This window comes from Salmo trutta, chromosome 4 (genome assembly GCF_901001165.1).
Source record: "Salmo trutta chromosome 4, fSalTru1.1, whole genome shotgun sequence".
In the NCBI taxonomy this organism is placed as follows: domain Eukaryota; kingdom Metazoa; phylum Chordata; class Actinopteri; order Salmoniformes; family Salmonidae; genus Salmo; species Salmo trutta.
In genome coordinates, this window is record NC_042960.1 from 15,445,456 (window position 1) to 15,466,638 (window position 21,183).

The window sequence follows — 21,183 nt, forward strand, 5'->3', positions numbered from 1 at the left end:
CAAGAGAGGAAAGTGACATCCGTTAGAGCACACAGAGGAACTGAAGACTGACGAGCTTCAGACGTGCTGCACACACACACACACACACACACACATTATGCACACAAACACACATTGCAGTTATGATTAAGCCTATTTGAACACATCTAGTACATTATGTGAGCTCCAACACACACTCACTACTGCTAGGCACATCTACAAACCCATAACCACAAAGCAACACACACACACACACAGATTGTGGGAGCAAGAGACAGAAAGCAGAGCGAAGGACATAATGCACCACAGAGCAGTGATTCGGTTGTGAAGACGGACTAGCTAAAACATGACATGGGTGGAACCATCCCTCTCAAAAATAACCTCCAGCCATGTGCATTAAGGAACCTTTTCTATCTTTCTCAGAGTATGTTGTCTTGGGTTTATTCAGGTTTATTCTTGGGAATATTACAGCTAGAAATGTCATATATAAATCTGATCATTCCTTATTCTGCATGACATCAGAGTCGTGTCTTTTCTAGACCGCATATTTCTAGCTGAACATTCTGAATAAGTCAATTTCCGCAACCTAACAACAGACCGACAAACATTGTTTCTCGCCCTTCTCCCCAAAGTGTACACTTCCTCTCGTGGATTTCAAAGGAATGGGACTGGTGCAAGGAATATGGTGGAAAACAGGAACTCAATCCAGCCCAAGTTTACACCAATCCAATACCTTTAATGCCTTAGGTTGCCTAAAGTTTAGGAGGAGTAAATGAGTTGACAATTTGGGAGAAGGGGTAGAAAACAAAATGTCGAAACTGGCTAACAGAAACAAACCACACAAGCTGCAACATACAAGAGGAGCATGAAGAACGGCGCAGAACGATGCTCTGACCAGATGCTGCTGATTCATTTGTCGATTTTAATTAGCATGTTATTTCAATTGATGTCTGTTCTGCTCAGTTCTACCGGCTGCTCCACTAGCTTATCAACAGCGGTAAGCACACTGCAAAATAACCTGAATTTTGTTGGTGAAAAATAGGAAAGTATACAATGTAGGAAGAGAGGTATCCCTTAGTAAGAGGATTTTTGTGGTGAAAGGACCAATCCATGTTAACTTGGGACTTTTGTTTTGCAGTGTTTTGTTTTGCAGTGTTTCGAGCTTTCAACGTCTCGCGAGGCCAGCTGATAACGAGACGGCCACACTACGCAAAACCAACTCACCAAAATGCAGAGACAAGAAGACCAGTCACAAGGCGACCACCACAGTGACCACCACAGCACCCAGCAGCATGCCAAAGCAACTACAACAGGAAGGACCCCAGACTCCGCTCCTGGTGAGCATGCCTTTGTTCCAACTCAGCACTAACACGCCGGATTCGACCAATCTCTGTCCAGACTGAAGACCGTTGACTCATTATGCGTTAGTGTCGGGTTGTGAAATAAAACAAAACAGCCTTTCGTTGAATCAGGTAGGTACTGCTGGGCTGGAAGAAAAGCCTGCACACCCACTAGCTCTCCAGTCCGAGACTTGGACAACATTATTCCCACCCGGCTACAGCGGGGTGAAGACAGAACGGGTAGAGAGGAGTAGGGAGGAGAGGGGTATACCTAAGTTGGGGGGTGCCTAGGTGGGAGTTACGGACCCTCACTTACCGGACGGCCGAACTCCAGCTCGGAAAAGAACTTATACCAAGGCTCGTTCTCTAAATCTATGTCATCTGGGTTTAGTTTATAGGTCTAGAGAGAGCGGAGAGTGACAAAGAAAGAGGGAGGGAGAGAGAGGAGGAAGAGAAAGCACAGAGCGAAATGGATATCATGGTTAGGATTGGGCTGTGCAGCGCACGGCTGCAGGGGTTGATGGGAAGAGTGGGTCCAGATGGAGAGTTTAACACCAGGGTAAAGAGACAAAATCAGTGTTGTTACCGGGGCACACACACCATTACACAAATTATTTTGGGGGGCTAACTATGACGCTCGTCATAGAAAGCATTGATGTGCAATTCATTTTACCTAGCTACTTTTCATATTTCTCATTCAAATAGTGGAAAAATGGGTTGTAGGAGAACGGTCAATTAAATTGAGCGGTAAAGATATAACATTGGCGCTGTTGAACAGTCCTGTATGAAGGGTCTTTGCTGCCTTTAGCTTGTGACGCCACACAGTCATTTACTATAAAGCACCAAAGCAGAGCAGAAAAAGTGTTGTAATGTGTAGACTACTCCAGCAGAGGGCAACATCTTCCTGTCATCAGCCCTATACAACTCTGGTTCATTTCAGCACACCTGAGCCACGTTCAAGTAGCCAAACATTATCAAACGTTGCAGATAGAAATTCCACGAACAGAGCCAATGCGATTCTTTATTCTACATGTCAGAGAGTCATGTTTGTTCTACAAAGTACATTTCTATCTGGATGTTTCAAAACGTCAGGTCCTGCCGAACGCGCCCCCAGTTGAGCGCCAAACGGTCTTTCGAGGTTCGTTCGGTGGGTGTGACCTGATCAATATGGTCGTGACCATTTTGAAATTGTGCAGCACACCATACGAAATCACCCTCTGGGCAATTACAATCACACCATTCGACTGAATGTTCAGAACAGCGCCATATCCGCAGAATTAAACGCTCCACACCACTGCATCCTGCCGAACGTGGTCCTGAGTAAGTGAGGTAAAAAAGGAACGTTGGATTAACTATTAATAAATGATTTGATTCTTTCTAAAAGTCTCATTTAAACCTCCAACATGTACTCTGCCCAATACTATAGAGCTTAATATTAAAAAGTTAACTTTTACACCTGTAGCAAAACTCACCATAACAGAACATACAGGAACTGTCGCTCTCCCACCTCCTCTCCCGAAGGACTACAGAGTGCTAGAACGACTCCTACGCACCAGCTCTGGGGCTTAATTCCTCAGTCACTTTCCATGAGGTTTACTGTGGAGCGGAGGAGTGATTCACTGCAGTGCCCGGCACACTGCAGACTGGCAGTGACATTTACCACCCGTGTCTACTGGGAAATGCAGTATACGAGCTGCTGGGGGAAATGGCTTTTTTGTATTGGACTTGCAAAACAGCTACTTTAGCTCAGGAAGAGGTGAATTGCACTGTGGAGGAGACTGTACTCTCATTGCTTTCTCCATGTCTAATTGGAGAAATGAGTCAAGACGAACACGTGCGATACCATTTTTATGTATCTGTGTCCAGTATGAGGGAAGTTAAGAGGTAGTTTCGCGAGTCAACGGTAACTAGAGTCAGCGCACTGACTGGAAGTCTATGGGTACAGTATCTGCTAGCACGCTAGTAGCTACCCATAGGCTTCCAGTCATTGCGCCGACTGGCAGTGATCAGACTACAATCCAAGAAGTGGACCACAAGATGTTAATAATAGCCTTCTTTATGGGAGGCCGTATCCAGAGGCGGGGATGTGCGTGCGAACTAGTTTTTCCCCCCATCAGCAGCGGAGAGACCCACACCACGACCAGAAACGCACACACCAAGGTGATGTGACGAAGGCTAGAAACATGGTTTATCGTGGCTTCCTTTAGAGAAACGGGGAGCGGGACAGCGTAGTTGGGATTCACGAGGGAGCCTATAGCTCACCCCGCATTCCAGACATCCCTGACTCATTGATATTCCCCACGCATGCTCCTCTCCCTGTGCTCTACGTGGATTGATTCCCACATTAGGGTGTGCGTCAAATGGCTCCCTATTCTCTACACTATAGAGCAGTTGACCCCGACTTTGAATACCATTGCTATAGGGAATAGGGTGCCCTTTGGGAGGAAGCCATGAAGTCTAAAGACATTAAAAAAGGTCCAATGCAACCGTTTAATCTCAATATCAAATCATTTCTGGGTTAGAATTAAGTACGTTACTGTGATTGTTTTCAATTTAAATGATCAAAAATAAACAAAAATAGCTTTTTAGCAAAGAGCAATTTCTCAAGCAATAATTTAGCTAGTTGTCCGGGAGTGTTCTGAGTGGGGAGGGGAAAACTGAAAACTAGCTGTTATTGACAGAGGTTTGGAACTATCTTTCTTATTGGTCTATTAACTATTTTGTCACCAAGCAGGCCAAAACTCCATCCCATCAAAACAGGCAGAAATTTCAGGGAGCCTTTTCAAACAGCTCTTACACTAAAAGAGCGTTATCATCATTTCCACAATTTTACAGTTTTATTCTATAGTGTGGAAATATACATAAAACGCAGGAAAATCATGTTTATGATTGCAGAAACTAAAACACGTTTTTGACTGCTATAAGCTAAACAACGTACTTAACTTTCACCCCCCCTCCTCCTTTAACTCCCTCTCTCTCTCCTAAACGATCACCCTCAAGTCCATGGAGCAGACAGAATAGCACGTGGGTGGCCGACCCTCCTCCTGCAAGATGTCGCTCCAAACTGAATCAGGTGGGTTACAACAGGGTTGGAGCAAAACCCTGCATTGCGACAGGCTCTCCAGGAAGATGGTTGTCCAGTCCAATACATCTTACACAATACACAACTATCCCCTCACTTCACCTCTTGCCCTCAATTCCATGAAGCAAATAACCCCAGCCTCACCAATACAATGGGGGACACACAGATGGGGAGTGAAAAGAAGATTCCAATCCTTTGCCTTTGTGGTCCATAATTATCATTTTCTTTTTTTAAAAAGGTCACTGAAATGCTTTATAAGGAAACACTATAGAATGTAAATTATATTAAAATTATTTTCTACAATGGGCTGGTCAAAACAAGCATTGTGATTGGTTGAGACGTGTTCTAAGCCATACCAAAAAAAAACAGTTTAGCATTGGTAAGCCTTTGACGCGAAAACATTTTGTTTTCTGTTCCATCTGAGAAATCCCTGCACATCCAGTGTCCCATCAGCCCAGCCAGCCAATTCATTAACCTGATCTCCACTGTAAATGCATCTAGACATTATTTCCCCTTGCTTCTAGCCTATACACAATTGCTTTACTTGGGCACAACAACACAAAACCTCTGCTTCAGTTTTGACGGCATCAGGAAGGTGATTGTGTGAAAAGGAATCCATTTAAAAGGAGTAAACACTGTCCTTTGAATACGTTTAAATGGGTACACTTTATGGAAATCCAAATACAAGCTTGCTTCTAGGCCTACAGAGCATTGGGAAAGTATTCAGACCCCTTGACTTTTTCCACATTTTGTTATGTTACAACTTTATTCTTAAATGAATTAAATTGTTTGTTTTTTCCTAATCAATCTACACACAATACCCCATAATGACAAAGCAAATACATTTTTTTTTTTTTAAATATCACATTTACATAACTATTCAGACTCTTTACTCAGGACGTTGTTGAAGCACCTTTGGCAGCAGTTATTCAAGTCCGGGCTCTGGTTGGGCCACTCAAGGACATTCAGAGACTTGTCTCGAAGTCACTCCTGCGTTGTCTTGGCTGTGTGCTTAGGGTTGTTGTCCTGTTGGAAGGTGAACCTACGCCCAAGTCTGAGGTCCTGAGGGCTCTGGAGCAGGTTTTCCATCAAGGACCTCTCTGTACTTTGCTCCGTTCATCTTTCCCTCAATCCCAACTAGTCACCGTAGGTATGTTGCCAGGTTTCCTCCAGACATGATGCTTGGCATTCAGGCCGAGTTCAATCTTGGTTTCATCAGACCAGAGATTCTTGTTTCTCATGGTCTGAGATTCCTTTAGGTGCCTTTTGGCAAACTCAAAGTGGGCTGTCATGTGCCTTTTACTGAAAAGTGTCTTCAGTCTGGCCACTCTACCATAAAGGCCTGCTTGGTGCCTAGAGATGGTTGTCCTTCTGGAATGTACTCATCTCCACAGAGGAACACTGGAGTTCTCTCAAAGTGACCATCGGGTTCTTGGTCACCTCTCTAACCAAGGCCCTTCTCCCCCAATTGCTCAGTTTGGCCGGGAGGACAGCTCTAGGAAGAGTCTTGGTGGTTCAAAACATCTCCCATTTAAGAATGATGGAGGCCACTGTGTTCTTGGGGACCTTCAATGCTGCAGTCATTTTTTGGTACCCTTTCCCAGATCTGTGCCTCGACACAATCTTGTCTCGGAGCTCTACGGACAATTCCTACGACCTCATGGCTTGGTTTTCAACTGTGGGAACTTATATAGACATGATTTGGAAAGGCACACACCTGTCCAATCAAATGAATTTACCACAGGTGGACTTCAAGTTCTAGAAACATCTCAAGGATGATCAACAGAAACAGGATGCATCTGAGCTCAACTTCGAGTTTCATAGCAAAAAAAATAAATAAACGATTGACTTGTTTTTGCTTTGTCATCATGGGGTATTGTCTGTAGATTGATGAGGAAAAAAAGTAATTTTATTAATTTTAAAATACAGTGGCTTGAAAAAGTATTCACCCCCCGTGGCATTTTTCCTATTTTCTTGCCTTACAACCTGGAATTAAATTTGATTTAGACAACATACCTACCACTTTGAGGATGCAAAATATTTTTTATTGTGAAACAAACAAGACAAAAAAACAGAAAACTTGAGCGTGCATAACTATTCCCCCCACCCAAAGTGAAAACTTTGTAGAGCCACCTTTTGCAACAATTACAGCTGCAAGTCTCTTGGGGTATGTCTCTATAAGCTTGGCACATCTAGCCACTGGGATTTTTGCCCATTCTTCAAGGCAGAACTGCTTCAGCTCCTTCAAGTTGGATGGGTTCCGCTGCTGTACAGCAATCTTTAAGTCATACCACAGATTCTCAATTAGATTGAGGTCTGGGCTTTGATTAGGCCATTCCAAGACATTTAAATGTTTCCCCTTAAACCACTCAAGTGTTGCCTTAGCAGTATGCTTAGGGTCATTGTCCTGCTGGAAGGTGAACTTCCGTCCCAGTCTCAAATCTCTGGAAGACTGAAACAGGTTTCCTTCAAGAAATTCCCTGTATTTAGCGCAATCATCATTCCTTCAATTCTGACCAGTTTCAATTCAATTCTGAATTCCTTCAATTCTGACCACAGTCCCTGCTGATGAAAAACATCCCCACAGCATGATGATGCCACCACCATGCTTCACTTTGGGGATAGGGTTCTCGGGATGATGAGATATGGTGTTGGGTTTGCGCCAGACATAGCGTTTTCCTTGATGGCCAAAAAGCTAAATTTTAGTCTCATCTAACCAGAATACCATCTTCTATGTGTTTTGGGAGTCTCCCATATGCGTTTTGGCAAACACCAAACCTGTTTGCTTATGTTTTTGTTTAAGCAATGGCTTTTTTCTGGCCACTCTTCCGTAACGCCCAGCTCTGTGGAGTGTACAGCTTAAAGTGGTCCTATGGACAGATACTCCAATCTCCGCTGTGGAGCTTTGCAGCTCCTTCAGGGTTATCTTGGTCTCTTTGTTGCCTCTCTGATTAATGCCCTCATTGCCTGGTCTGTGAGTTTTGGTGGGTGGCCCTCTTGGCAGGTTTGTTGTGGTGCCATATTCTTTAAAAAAAATTAAAATGTATTTAATGGTTCTCCATGCGATGTTCAAAGTTTCGGATATTCTTTTATAACCCAACCCTGATCTGTACTCCTTGGTCTTCAAGGTGCCTCTTGCTTGGTGGTGTTGCAGGCTCTGGGACTCTTTCAGAACAGGTGTATATATACACTGAGACCATGTGACACTTAAATAAAGTCCACCTGTGTGCAATCTAACTAATTATGTGACTTCTGAAGGTAATTGGTTGCACCAGATCTTATTTAGGTGCTTCATAGCAAAGGGGGTGAATATGTATGCATGCACCACTTTTCTGTTTTTAATTTTTTACATTTTTTTAACAAGTACTTTTTTTCATTCCACTTCACCAATTTGGACTATTTTGTGTATGTCCATTACATGAAATCCAAATAAAAATCTATTTAAATTACAGGTTGTAACGCAACAAAATAGGAAAAACGCCAAGGGGGATGAATACTTTTGCAAGGCACTGTAATGCTGTAACAAAATGTGTAAAATGTCAAGGGGTCTGAATACTTTCTGAATGCACTCTATATAAATAAATGTGCATATAAAGCACATGGGACATTAATATTCTTAAATTAGTTTTACGACTAATTTCAGACTTGACATGAACACGAAACTTAAGTTCACTAACAGAGCATCTATATTATTAACATTCAAAGGCCATTACTTTTCTAAAAATACACATTCAAGGATACATCCCCCCTCGGGCTTAAAAATACCACTGTTATATAATTGCTTTCCTACTCAACCTTAACAAGCATATCAGCCCAAAATAGCAGTCAGTCAGTTCGACCACTTCAGGACACGTAATAGAAATGCCTTTATCCCCCTAATGGTTGAGGTACAGCACCTCTAAAGGCCTCTTCCTAGAGCGTAGGTCAGGGGTCTCCAACTCCGTTCCTGTAGATAGAGCCTTTGTGTGTAGAGGGTTTTGTTCCAACCCAGCTCTAAAAACACACCTCTTATTCACTCTGGATCTTAATATCTGGAATCGGGTGTATTCGTGCTGGGCAGGAACAAAAGCCTACACCTCCATTTAGCTCTCCAGGACCGAGAGTTGGAGATCACTCGCTTATTAGGAAACAAGGACGCTGTAGATTAGAGGGTGATTATGGGGAGTTTTAAATGGCTTAGATAATGACAATGTAGGCCAGGGGTGTCAAACTAAATTCCTGAAGGGCTAAGTGTCAACGGGTTTTCGCTCCTCCCTTTGATTAGTTAGGAACTCCCCTCACCTGGTTGTTGGATTCATTTATTCATTTCTGGCAGTCTAATTGGACACCAATCGAAAGGGAATAACAAAAAACAGGAAACACATGGCCCTCCGGGAATTCAGTTTGACGCCCTGATGTAAGCTAATAAAAAAAGAAAAAGTGACAGACGTGCTTTTGGGCACTCACCGGCCTCTCCTGCTCCAGAATGGATGATTTCCCGGGCTCGTACTCAAATATACTCCTGGGTTCAGCGCGGTACTTTCTAGTGTCCACTTTCCTATCGGGAGGGCCCCACTGATTCCTGGCGCAAAAATAAATACAAGACATCAGTGTGATCTTGGACCTAGTTTAAGATGTCAAAGGCCCACCACTAGCCTAGGTCTAGGTTCTAGGTCTAGGGTAACACCTAAGGTGAGGATCTCAAGTGGCTAGGCCTAGATAAGGACAAAGCCTATGTCTAGGCCTACATTGCAGACTAGGCCTAAGGCTAAGCCTAAGATGTAGACTAACAGGCCATTGGTCTAGGACCAAGCGAAAGAAAACCAGACCGCGGTGTCTTACATGGTGTCGGGCGAGTCTCGCTCCCGGTCGCTGTCTCTGGACCTTAGCTGGAGGAGGGAGGGCTTGGGTGGGGGTGGCGGTGGCACGGGGGAGGGCTCCCTGAAGGTCCCGGGGCCTCCGTTGTCCGACGGGCTCTTGGCCAGGGGCCGGTACGTTTGTGTCCTGGGGGGAGGGTAGGCCACGGTGGGGTTGGAGGACTGACCATATGTGTCTATAGAGAGAGAGAGAGAGAGAGAGAGAGAGAGAGAGAGAGAGAGAGAAAATAGAGAGAAAGAGGTGGAGGAAGAATAGAGAGAGAGATATGATGGGGTGGGAAAAATAGAAAGAGAGCGATAAAGACAGAAAGAGTGAAAAGAAAGGAGAAGAAGGGCGTGGTAAACTAAGCATTCTTGTGAGTCAGGTGTTTTCATTGTCCCTGAACACAGGACAACGTGACGAACCAGCAGCATACATTTGAATCTTCAACAAGAGATCTTTGAGACTCTTACCACTGTCACCGCTGACAGTGTATGTGGCGTTGTACGAGTCGGCGTAGTCGTCATCTGTAGAAACACGGAAGAAGGTGAGCAGAACACACACCCCCCTGCCAAGAGCACCCTTTTCCCTGCCTCCATTTGTGCACATACAAACACACACACACACACACACACATATATATACAGATTCCATACCTCCATCACTGCAGAAATATTCTGCCCGTCTAAGGTAAAACCTCAGTGGGCACACTAAGGCTCCCTAGGTAGCTTATCAGCAGGGTGAATACTGAAGATCAAAGTATAAGGACTCAGGATAATGAAGGGCTGACTATTGACGCTATCCTTTGAGAACTACAATAAGCTGTGTGTGTGTGTGTGTGTGTGTGTGTGTTGTTGTTAAGTACAAATATGCCTTGTATTGACTATGTGATTTGGTGAAGCCCACACAACGGAGCAGAGATCGCGGCAGTCTATCTGTAGGTTCGATTAGACGCCGCTTCTCCCACTCAGTCCCTCCCTCTTCTTCCTCTTTCTATTGCCCTCCTTGTATCCGTCTCAGTCTCTCCCCTTCTACACTCTGTCTCTCCGTCTAATGTGTTCTGGCTCAACAAGGGCACACAGAGAGAATCCCACACACACACACAAACACAATACATGCATGTCCATCCACACACACACATACACTACATGACCAAAAGTATGTGGACAACTGATCGTTGAACATCTCATTCCAAAATCACGGGCATTAATATGGAGTTGGTCACCCCTTTGCTGCTATAACAGCCTCCACTCTTCTGGGAAAGCTTTCCACTAGACGTTGAAACATTGCTGCTGGGACTTGCTTCCATTCAGCCACAAGAGCATTAGTGAGGTCGGGCACTGATGTTGGGTGATTAGGCCTGGCGCGCGGTCGGCGATCCAATTAATCCCAACAATGTTCGATGGGGTTGAGGTCAGGGCTTTGTGCGGGCCAGTCAAGTTCTTCCACACAGATCTCGACAACCCATTTCTGTATGGACCTCACTTTGTGCACGGGGACATTGTCATGCTGAAACAGGAAAGGGCCTTCCCCAAACAGTTGCCACAAAGTTGGAAGCACAGACTCGTCTACAATGTCAGTGTATGCTGTAGTGTTAAGATTTCCCTTCACTGGAACTAAGGGACCTAGCCCAAACCATGAAAAACAGCACCAGACCATTATTCCTCCTCAACCATGCATTGGGGCAGGTAGTGTTCTCCTGGAATCCACCAAACCTAGAGTCGTCCGTCGGACTGCCAGATGGTTAAGCGTGATTCATCACTCCAGAGAACGTGTTTCCACTGCTACAAAGTCCACTGGCGGCGAGCTTTACACCACTCCAGCTGACGCCAGGCATTGCGCATGGTGATCTTAGGCTTGTGTGCGGCTGCTCGGCCATGGAAACCCATTTCATGAAGCTCACAACGAACAGTTCTTGTGCGGACGTTGCTTCCAGAAGCAGTTTGGAACTCGGTAGTGAGTGTTGCAACTGAGGACAGACAATATTTACACGCTATGCGCGCCAGCACTCGGCTGTCCCGTTCTGTGAGCTTGTGTGGCCTACCCCTTTGCGGCTACTTCACAATAACGGCACTTACAGTTGACCGGGGGAGATCTAGCAGGGCAGAAATTTGACAAACTGACTTGTTGGAAAGGTGTCATCCTATGACGGTGCCACGTTGAAAGTCCCTGAGCTCTTTAGTAAGGCCATTCTACTGCCAATGTTTGTCTATGGAGATTACATGGCTGAGTGCTCGATTTTATACACCTGTCAGCAACGGGTGCGGCTGAAATAACCGAATCCACTAACTTGAAGGGAAGTCCACATCCTTTTGTATATATAGTGTACATACATGACACACACACACACACACACACACACACACACACACACACACACACACACACACACACACACACACACACACACACACACACACACACACTCCAGGTGACCAATCTAGGTGAACAGCAAGTAATGACAGACTGTAAAATAAGCATTTCACAGTATTATTAGGTTGTATTTGGCGCATGGGACAAATAAAATGGGATGTGACCGTACACATTGCAATGGACACAGTGTACCATCTCCCCACCTGCTTTGTGAACCATGTGGATCTGCTTGAACATGGTCTTGTACCAGTCCTTCGGCCTATCCACCGTCTGTGGGGAGAGAGAAAACAATCAGAAATCAATGTAGGCTACGGACAGACGGCCAGATAGGCAGGCAGACAGACAGACGGGCAGCCAGAGAGGCGGATTGATGGATGGATAGATGGATGGACAGGACACGTAGCAAAGAAAAGTCTGTGTGCATAGCCACGTGTTTTTGTTTGTCACGCACACACACTCCCACACACACAGTCATCTGTCATCCTCTGACAGGGGAAGTTCATTTCTTGGCCAGTCGCTAGCATTGACCGCAACTGCGACCTGACTAGGCAGAAAAGTGTCCGTTTTGAGTCCAGTGTGTGTGTGCGTATGTGTGTGTGTGTGTTTGACCAGACGTACCCAGATGGCCCGAGCCTGGCTACACCCCCGCTAATACCATGGTTACCAGCGAGGGGCCAGAAACATTTTCCGCACAGCGCATCTGTCTCTCTTTCTGCCTCGCTCCCCTTCTCCATGCTCTTCACAATAGAGCGAGGACTAGTGTCTGAAGTATTGTTATAGACGGCTGAGATACATACACACTCGGATGTGGGTACACACACACAGAGAGAGAGAGAAAGGCTGCCCTGTAGTACAATAACGATGACTTTGACTAAGTCCCTAATTATAGCTAGCGGACATAAAAAGGTAGGGAGAGAGAAAGAGGGCGAGAGAGAGAGAGAAAGGGCTCTGAATAAGGGGTCTAAAGCTGCTGACATCTCAAAAGCATTCCTCCCACTGGGCCCTGCTCACATATCAGACAGGGATAGTCAGGGCCAGAGGTACTCCACATTCCCCGAGGGAAAAAAACACAACGGCGTGTCATGAAACTCCGCAACACACATTGTGTGCATCCCAAACGGCCCCCTGTTCCCTACATAGTGCACTACTTTTGGCCAAGCTACATAGGGTTCCGGTCATAAGTGGTGCACTAGAAAGGGAAAATCGGGTGCCGTGTGGGACAGAGCCCCCGTCAACGACCACCAGATATGGAATATAGGCTTACTGCTCTGCAGCGAAATTCATCCCACTTAAAATGAAACAGAGATTTTAAGCCTTCTTAAAATGTGTTCTTAAAGTACGTGTCCAAAGAGTTGTTTTTGTTGCGCTTGTCTTGTCGTCTGTATGCATGCGTGTGTATGACTGCGTGGGTCCTCGCCTCACCGTGCGAATGGCGATGGGGATGCCCGTGTCATCCACGGGGCCGATGCCCTCGTAGTGGGGCGCCTTGATGACTGACACCCTCTTTTCCTCCTCTGAAAAGCGGGCGAGGGGCACCGTGCTGCTCACGCTGGTGTGGCCCGACATCACTGACTCTGAACCTTCTTTATGGTGTGTGTGTATGTGTGTAGTATGTGGAAGGGGAGAGAAGAGGAGAAAAAAGGGATGAATAGAGGGATGGAGGAAGGAAGAGAAGACAGTGAAGTGATGTGAGGGATTTGGATGGGCTGGCCCAGAAAACACACAAACGTACACGCTCTCCTTATATTCTCCATTTCATACACACACACACACACACACACACACACAAACGTACTAAACAGCAGCCCCTCACCACACACACACACACACACACACACAAACACTCACTCTTATCCACAATGTTGTTTAGCCAAGCACTTCAGAGTAGTGGGGAAACAGTTTATTAGAGATATCCACTGAGTGTACAAAACAATAACACCTTCCTAACATTGAGTTGTAGCCCCCCTTTTTGTCCTCAGAACATCCTCAAATAGTCTGGGGCATGGACTCTACAAGGTGTCGAAAGCGTTCCACAGGGATGCTGGCCAATGTTGACTTCAATACTTCCCACAGTTGTGTCAAGTTGGCTGGATGTCCTTTGGGTGGTGGACCATTCTTGATACACCAAGGAAACTGTTGAGCGTGAAAAACCCAATTGTCTCGAGGCTTAAAAATCCTTCTTTAACCCGTCTCTTCCCCTTCATCTACGCTGATTGAAGTGTCACCAACAAGGGATCATAGCTTTCACCTGGTCAGTGTCATGGAAAGAGGTGTTCCTAATGCTTTGTACACTCAGTGTGTATACAGTATATACAGTATATCATAGTAAATGTAGGGCTGTGCAACGCTGATTCGAGTTATGCGCCGATAAGCATATTCCCACTGCCAGGTCCACTTTGTCAGCCATTCATTTTCCACTGTGTTCCCCTATCGATTAGGTCCCGTCTGCCTCTAATGGGTGTAAATACATCATATACCGCAAACCTCAATAGTCCCATTACATCAACTAACTAGATAAGTGCATTAAAGAGCCATTACCTCTGGGCGGCAGTAATAGTGAGGGGATCAACACCAGAACAAAGTCAAAGTATGGGTTGAGGAAAATCGCCACAGTGGCGTGACGACGCGTACATTCACAGACGTCTGAATACCGGTATTCAATTGGCTTACTTTGTGTGGAGGCGTACATTGTGGTTCAGGATCGTTCTTAGCGTAAGAGTTCTTGGTTATGTAGTGGTTGATTGAATTTTTTTTTTTGTCAAGCCTTATTCTGTGCTCATTATTTTGTTAAAGGTGGACTCGGCAATATGGCATTGTGGTTCATAGCAGAGCAAATGCCTGCTTACACAAGTCAAGAAAAATTCTAAAATCAGCCCAGGCTGACACAGGTCGGCATCCCCGCTCTCACCTGCGCTCCGACTCTGCATGTGAACCACCCCTGGGCTGAACGAGGCGGGGAGAGGGGGGTAGGCCGGGGGTGAGGAGGGCCTCTGGGGGTGGGGCGCACTTCCATTCATAGCCACTTGAATAGCTTGGCCCTGGAGGGGAGAGAGAGTGAGAGAAAAAGAGGGAGAGCAGACAGACAGACAGACAGAGACAGACAGACAGAGACAGACAGACAGACAGACAGACAGACAGACAGACAGACAGACAGACAGACAGACAGACAGACAGACAGACAGACAGACAGACAGACAGACGGGGACATCAGAACCAGAGGGTAAACGTTTATCGCTGTCAAAACTGATGAGACAGACACCCACATAATGTTATCAGCTGGTGAAGAATCAAAGACTCGCTACTAAGAATTGATGAGTCTATAATAAGAAATAGGTTACCAGTAAGACTGAAATGACTATACGAGTAGATTTTAAGGACCAAAGTGAAATAGGTCCATCTGATTGTTAGGAGAGGAGTGCAACAGACAGTATTGGAAAATCGTGCTGCATCAGCGAAAACATAAACAGGTTAGTCAAAAGGAAGTAGTTGAGTAGCTGGAAGTCAACAAACACGGGCTTACTTCAAATCAGGGATGTCCTTATTGGTTAGAAACGACACGGTGCAAACATAGAAGACTGTGTCACATCACTGTCACATTGAAAGACCAAAAATCAAAACTCACGCAATGATTTAACAGACATAGGAAAGAAGTTGTTGTACCCAAGAGTTAATGACAGTTGGACAAATCCTCACATTTTGGTATGTGAGAAACGCACACAAAAAGACACGTTACATAAGTGGGATTATACGGTGCACAAAGACGTTGTTAGACTAAACCATCAGAAGAGTGCGAAGGGAGATGTTATGACAGTGGGACAAGGGGGTAGGGCATACAAGAGTGACTCACTCAAGACGGGTGAGTGGATTAGTTGGAGGAGCTTGTAAACACTGGATTATCTGGGTGGGTAACAGGTTTGGGGGGGGGGGGACTCAAGCTTCCTTGGTGTAGCCAGTAGTTGGCGACGTTGTGGGGGTGGGGTGGGGATAGTTACGTTAGTGGCAGCATCGGCGGTGGTTAGCGGCGGCGCCTCGTCGGTGCCCGCGGTGGACGCGGAGGTCGACATGTGGCTGAGGGTGGGCGAGGGTGTGGGAGACACGCCGGGGGAGTCTAGGCTGCAGATCTGGAGCTCCTCCAGGAGGCCTGCCGTGGAGGACGAGTACTGGCTGAGCGCTGACACTGTCACTGGGGAGAGCGAGGGTGACATGCCCCCCATACTTCCACCAGCACTAAGCACACTAATGCTAACCTCGCCGACTATGCCAATTTTGTCCATTTGGTCCCCCCCGCCGCGCTCCAAGGTGGCGTATGGGGAGGGGGCGTACGGCGTGGGCGACAGGGCTTTGAGGCCCGCCAGGTAGTCCAGTGAGTCGGCGCTTTGGCGGTTGTAAGGTGAGCGCCGGGCTCTGTGGTCGGGGAAGCAGGGGTGAGGAGGCGAGCCCTGGTAGGATGGAAGGGAGTTATGGAGGAGGAAGAAAGGGAGGGTGAGAGAGTTTAAACTGATGCGGCTGTGCATGGTTGGGTGGTTCAAACAGGACAGGAGGTGACACTGTGTGACAGGAAATTATGTGGTGTTTTGTCACACTGCATTATAGTGTGCAGACTTGTTATCTTCACTGTGGGGTAAGAGATTGGATTAGTGCAATCACTGTGTATGAAGATACCGGACACTGAACAAAACACACTGCGCTTCTAAATCTGGCCATCCCCCTGACAAACGCACAAACACACGCACACAATCCCAGTTAGTCTGGTTGGTTGGTTGGTTGGTTGTGCCTGACAAACCACAGTGGTGCTGTTGAAGAATAACTGACGGAGGTCGATTAGGAAACTGGAACTCAGTTATAGTACCACCACATTCGCTGCGGACGGTAGAGGTGCAACTGGAGGGGGGGCCTTCACCTTCCTGCCCTCCCCAGGGTCAGAAGCCGGGACTGGGGCCTTGGGCTCCAGGGTAGGGGCCTTGGAGCCCGGTGGTTTGGGGTTCCGCGGGGCCATCTGGACGGAGAGGGAGGCTGTGTGCTGGCTTTGGGGGCCGATGGAGGAGTCTTTACAGGGGGGAAGGCTAGGGGGAGGAAGGGAAGTGGTGAGAGTCTCAGGCTGGGGGATGGGTTGGTGGGAGGGGGGATCAGGGATGGTGACGGGGGTGAGTCTGAGGGAGGACACCTTGCGCTCTGCAGCCTGAAGCTGGGTGGTGGTGGAGGAAGTAGCAGTGGAGGCTTTGACCTCGCTGGTGTCATTGGGGATGGGGTTGGCGAGGGGAGACTGAGGGTTTGTTTGTGGGGGTTGGGGGTTGGGTTCGGGTCCAGATTGGGGTTGGGGTGCAGAAGTGGTGGTAGTACTCTGATGGTGGGAGTAAGAAGACGTGCTCTTGACTGTGTAAGACTCTTTGAGGACGGCCTTCTCGTTGGAGAGGGCTAGCATCCCGGGTCCGAGTGTCTCGGCTAGGAGGGAGCTGTAGGAGGGGGGGATAGCGCCTGTGGCGGGGGAGGGGTAGCTCTCTCTCCTAGGGGGCGGGAGGGGGACCTGATTGACAGCCTACGCAGCCAATTAGAATCAGAGAAAACAGCAAACAAACATTGTTGATCAATGGAATGATTGAAATAAAGATATGAGACAGACAAAATCCAGGTCAAAATATAATACAAGAACAATACACCCTTGACTGGAATATATTCATTTTTTCCCTCTCTGTTGTAAATATTTTAGGAGGTTGTGGTGCGATTTATTTTCCACTTTGAAGCCAACGTCAAAATGTGGCCTGGAATCAAATAAAGATCATTTTAGAAGATTGAAGGGATGTGTGGAGCAGGCCGCTTCCTTGCTGCGTTTATTATCTTCCTCAAATGACGCATAAACACTGAACACACACTCCTCTGGAGGATGAAAGGAATCTTTGATTAGTCTCTTTACAGCCGCTGGAAAACAACATATCAACTTGAATCAACAGAAAAACTTGACGGGAAATGATCTGGAGGCACTGGTGGTGAAGGAATGAAGGAATAACACGGTAGGATTTATTCACATTATAAACTCCCTGATAAAGAATGACTCATACTGCTTTAATACTACGGATTCAACAATGATAGCTTTGCCACCGAAATCAAATCAGTGTGGTGTGAATACTCTGGTTAAACTGATTAAGCATATTAAAAAGCTGTATAGGAATTCAACAATGCAGAGTATGTGTGTGTGTGTGCGAACGTGTGTATTCACCTGCGTGGGGGACTTCTTGTCTTGCAGGTTGGGCCTGACGCTGCGGAAGCCCTTGGCGGCCAGGGAAGAACTGACGTCGTCGCCGTTCCTCAGGCCGTCGGTGCTACGCGACCTCCAAGCATCTGGAATACACACACACACACACACACACACACCTCATAATACAATTATAGGTAACAGGCCTTACACAACAACTAGACCCCTTGATGCCAACACATGGTGTATCCCTTTTCACAGCTAACAGTCCAAGATAAATTGGATATGAGAATTGTGTCAAGACGTACTACATTGAACTGTAGTTACCTGAATCTGATGAGTGAGACTCAATCCCTGTGAGGAGAAAATAAACACACATTAACATGTTACTTTTGGTATGCATGATCCTCAACAATATGCAGCAAAAGAGACATTTGAATGGTGGGTTCAGTAGTTTGACTACATATTCAATGTATTTGAATGGTGGGTTCAGTAGTTTGAATACATATCCAAATGAACGCGACAGATTGCTGAAAAGAGGGCGAGAGGAACATTTAGGGAAGGAAAAGGGAACAATTCAATGATACATAGATGGGATACAGTTAATAATGTCTGTTCTACACAATGTCAGAATGTTCTATCAGAATGTTCCCCAAGGTTGTGTTCTACACAATCTATTCTCATCTCAACGTTGTGCCCTTCTGAACGCAGCCCTTTCAAAAGCCAATGGAGCCGAGACACAAAGCCAGGACATTATGACCCAGAGCATGCGAGAGAGATAGAAACCAGGGTCGTGTTCATTCAGCACCAAACGCAACAAATCAGAGTGAAAGGGGGAGGTACCACCTGAACTTTCCCAATAAGAAATGCTTGTTTTCCGTTGCAAAACTTTTTGCCACGCTCTGCCCTATTGAACATGACCCTGTGTTACCGTCCACATATCCCAACTGCTATTAACTCGATTGTCACTCAAGGGGATCAGTGTCAAATAGAAGATTTGATTATAAACCTATTATTAGAGGTAAGAGGACATTCAGCAGCTAACCAGCTAGAGACACTCAACGGGCCCCAAAACAAAGTAACACGGGCTAACTGACAAACAGTTACAGCTACCAAATAAATATTTGGAGTTGCTAAATGTATTTGAATCAGATAACACCAGATTGACTATATTGCTATAGCCAAGCTGCATACTGACATATGATGGTATTTGATGTGGTTCCATCTTCTAGCACAGCGGACTAAAATAATTACCACTGGAATAGATCAATATATGTGTAACTGGGGCGGTTTAGGAAAACGCTACTGTAGAAGATGGGGGAGGTTTGTTGTCTGGGGGGGGAGCCGACTGAACACACACATACGGTACATCGGCCTAACTAATGTGTCTATTTCAAACCCTATAGGTTTGACTATGGTTGGCTTTGGAGAGAGCAGCAGAGTGGGAACTGATGACAGAGGAGCCAACACAAAGGCAGAAAAGAAAGGAATCTCCCGACCAGTCAGAATACAAAGTCTTTAGAGGCTTGGCTAAGTTAGCTCTCGCCTACTGATTAAACTGATATCAGATATACATTAAAAAGGGGATGAGACAGTCGGGGTCGGGGAGATGAAGTGTGTGTGTGCGTGCGCATGCGTGCATGCCTGTGTGTGTGTCGCGAGAGTGTTTCTCTGTGCATGCGTGTTTGTGTGTGCACGCCCGTGTGTGTGTGTCTGTCTGTCTGTCTGTCTGTCTGTCTGTCTACGCGTGTGTAGCCGGAACGAGCGTTGAAAATTTCATGAGGTGCGGAGGGTGTTTTGATATCCCTGGCCAGGCTTAATAGCTCTCGCCCGCTGCACGCCTTCACCCAGGGAATTCTGGGTATCCGGAGATATTTGGCAGGATATGTCGTTAATAGCTGATGCCGCCGTGTGCGAAGCCGTCGCTGCCTTGCATTGTAATTCCGGGGGAAATGTCTTTCACTACGTTACCCATGAGCAACGTGGGGGAGTGGTCCATTACTTTTCACGGCAGGGAAATTAAAAACGCTAAAGTGTCCTCTCATGTGGTTTCACCCCCTATGGAGCACTAGCTGGGTTACCAAAACGAACAGCCTGAGGCAGGCCGCACTTCAATCTGTCAACTTGTTCTATTCAGCAGATTTGAGGTAGAAGTTGTGCTTAAACACAGACCTGGGATCATATCATTGTACATCTCAATCCTGGTTTTAAGTAATAGGGGATGGCATAATATCTGATCCTGTATCAGTGATTAGTGCACCAGACTAGGGTTTGTCAAATAGGTTTGGCCTCGGGACAAATTCTTTTCTGAGCTAATAGTCGGTGGGCCAGAACATAATTAGCATATAATATTAGCACAGTTAATTGGCCTACACTACAACTTGAGTAACATTTTTAACACATCTGATTAGTACATAATAAATTCAGTGACAATCAAATTATTATTTCGCTTCTAAAGTCACCTTGTCTCTATTCAATGATAATTTGTCTATTTCTCTCTGCGTTGATTGGTGGGGAAAAACAGCTCTACGTCGCCTACTGTGCGCTACACTACTTTTTTAACGTCAACATTTGTTCAGAACAATTTCCTTGACAGCAAGATAAAATGTCGCTCTCAAAAAGTATTGAAAATGGAAGTTTAAGGGAAGAACGTACACTGAGATATGTATTAATATTACCATATTTTCCCAATGCCAAGCCAGTCTGTCTTATTTGCAATGAAAATGTTGCTGTTTGCAAAGAATTCAATCTCAGACGTCATTATGAATCTAAGCATGGAACTTTCAAAGTGGCCTTCCTGCCCCTCGAAAGGTCCAACGTAGAAACACTGACGCGTTAACTGCAAGCTACATCCACGGCTTTTTTGGCGGACATATTCTGTCACTTCAACCGGGTTAAATCTGCAGTTACAAGGAAGAGGAAAAACTTGAGGCCTTTACTAGGAAGCTTGAGTTGTTCGATTTGGACTTGTCGTCTGGAAGGCTACTGCACTTCAGCACACTGAAGAAACGACAGGCAGAGGGACCCGGCCGCAGCATGGAAGCATGGAATTTCACCAAGCAGCTGAGGGACAACTTCTCCACCAGATTTGAAGACTAGAGCATGCACAAGGATATCTTTGCATTTGTACGTGATCCTCTGAAAGTGGAGAATGATTGCCCTCGCTAGATGAGGCCGCAATTCAAACTGAGCTGATTGAATTACAGACATCGAGCCAAATCAAGGAATGCGCTCAGGAGTGCTGAGTTTTGGGTGGCATGTTCCGAGGAATACAGCACAAAAATAAAGAAACTTGCATTTTATGTGTTAACAATGTTTGCGTCGCCTTACACCTGCAAGTCCTAATTTTCCTCCATGAACGCAATATAGAGTCACGATAGGAA

At 46.1% G+C, this 21,183-nt stretch overlaps 1 protein-coding gene and 1 long non-coding RNA gene across 2 annotated transcripts in view; both read right to left on the minus strand.

Moving 5' to 3' along the window:
• The window catches only part of LOC115191897 (sorbin and SH3 domain-containing protein 2), a 78,409-nt gene that overhangs the window by 23,698 nt on the left and 33,528 nt on the right, over window positions 1–21,183 (minus strand). The window contains exons 4-13 of the mRNA XM_029749900.1: window positions 18,128–18,154; window positions 17,825–17,946; window positions 16,460–17,146; window positions 14,519–14,648; window positions 13,033–13,193; window positions 11,814–11,880; window positions 9,711–9,764; window positions 9,223–9,433; window positions 8,848–8,962; window positions 1,636–1,719 (exon numbers count right to left, since the gene is read on the minus strand). Coding sequence (XP_029605760.1) covers window positions 1,636–1,719; window positions 8,848–8,962; window positions 9,223–9,433; window positions 9,711–9,764; window positions 11,814–11,880; window positions 13,033–13,193; window positions 14,519–14,648; window positions 16,460–17,146; window positions 17,825–17,946; window positions 18,128–18,154 — 1,658 coding nt within the window. The remainder of the gene's footprint in view (window positions 1–1,635; window positions 1,720–8,847; window positions 8,963–9,222; window positions 9,434–9,710; window positions 9,765–11,813; window positions 11,881–13,032; window positions 13,194–14,518; window positions 14,649–16,459; window positions 17,147–17,824; window positions 17,947–18,127; window positions 18,155–21,183) is intronic.
• LOC115191899 (uncharacterized) lies at window positions 2,323–3,496 on the minus strand. The gene is made up of 2 exons (XR_003877784.1): window positions 2,792–3,496; window positions 2,323–2,635 (listed from the first exon to the last, which is right to left on the minus strand). It is a non-coding gene; the product is annotated as an uncharacterized LOC115191899 (long non-coding RNA).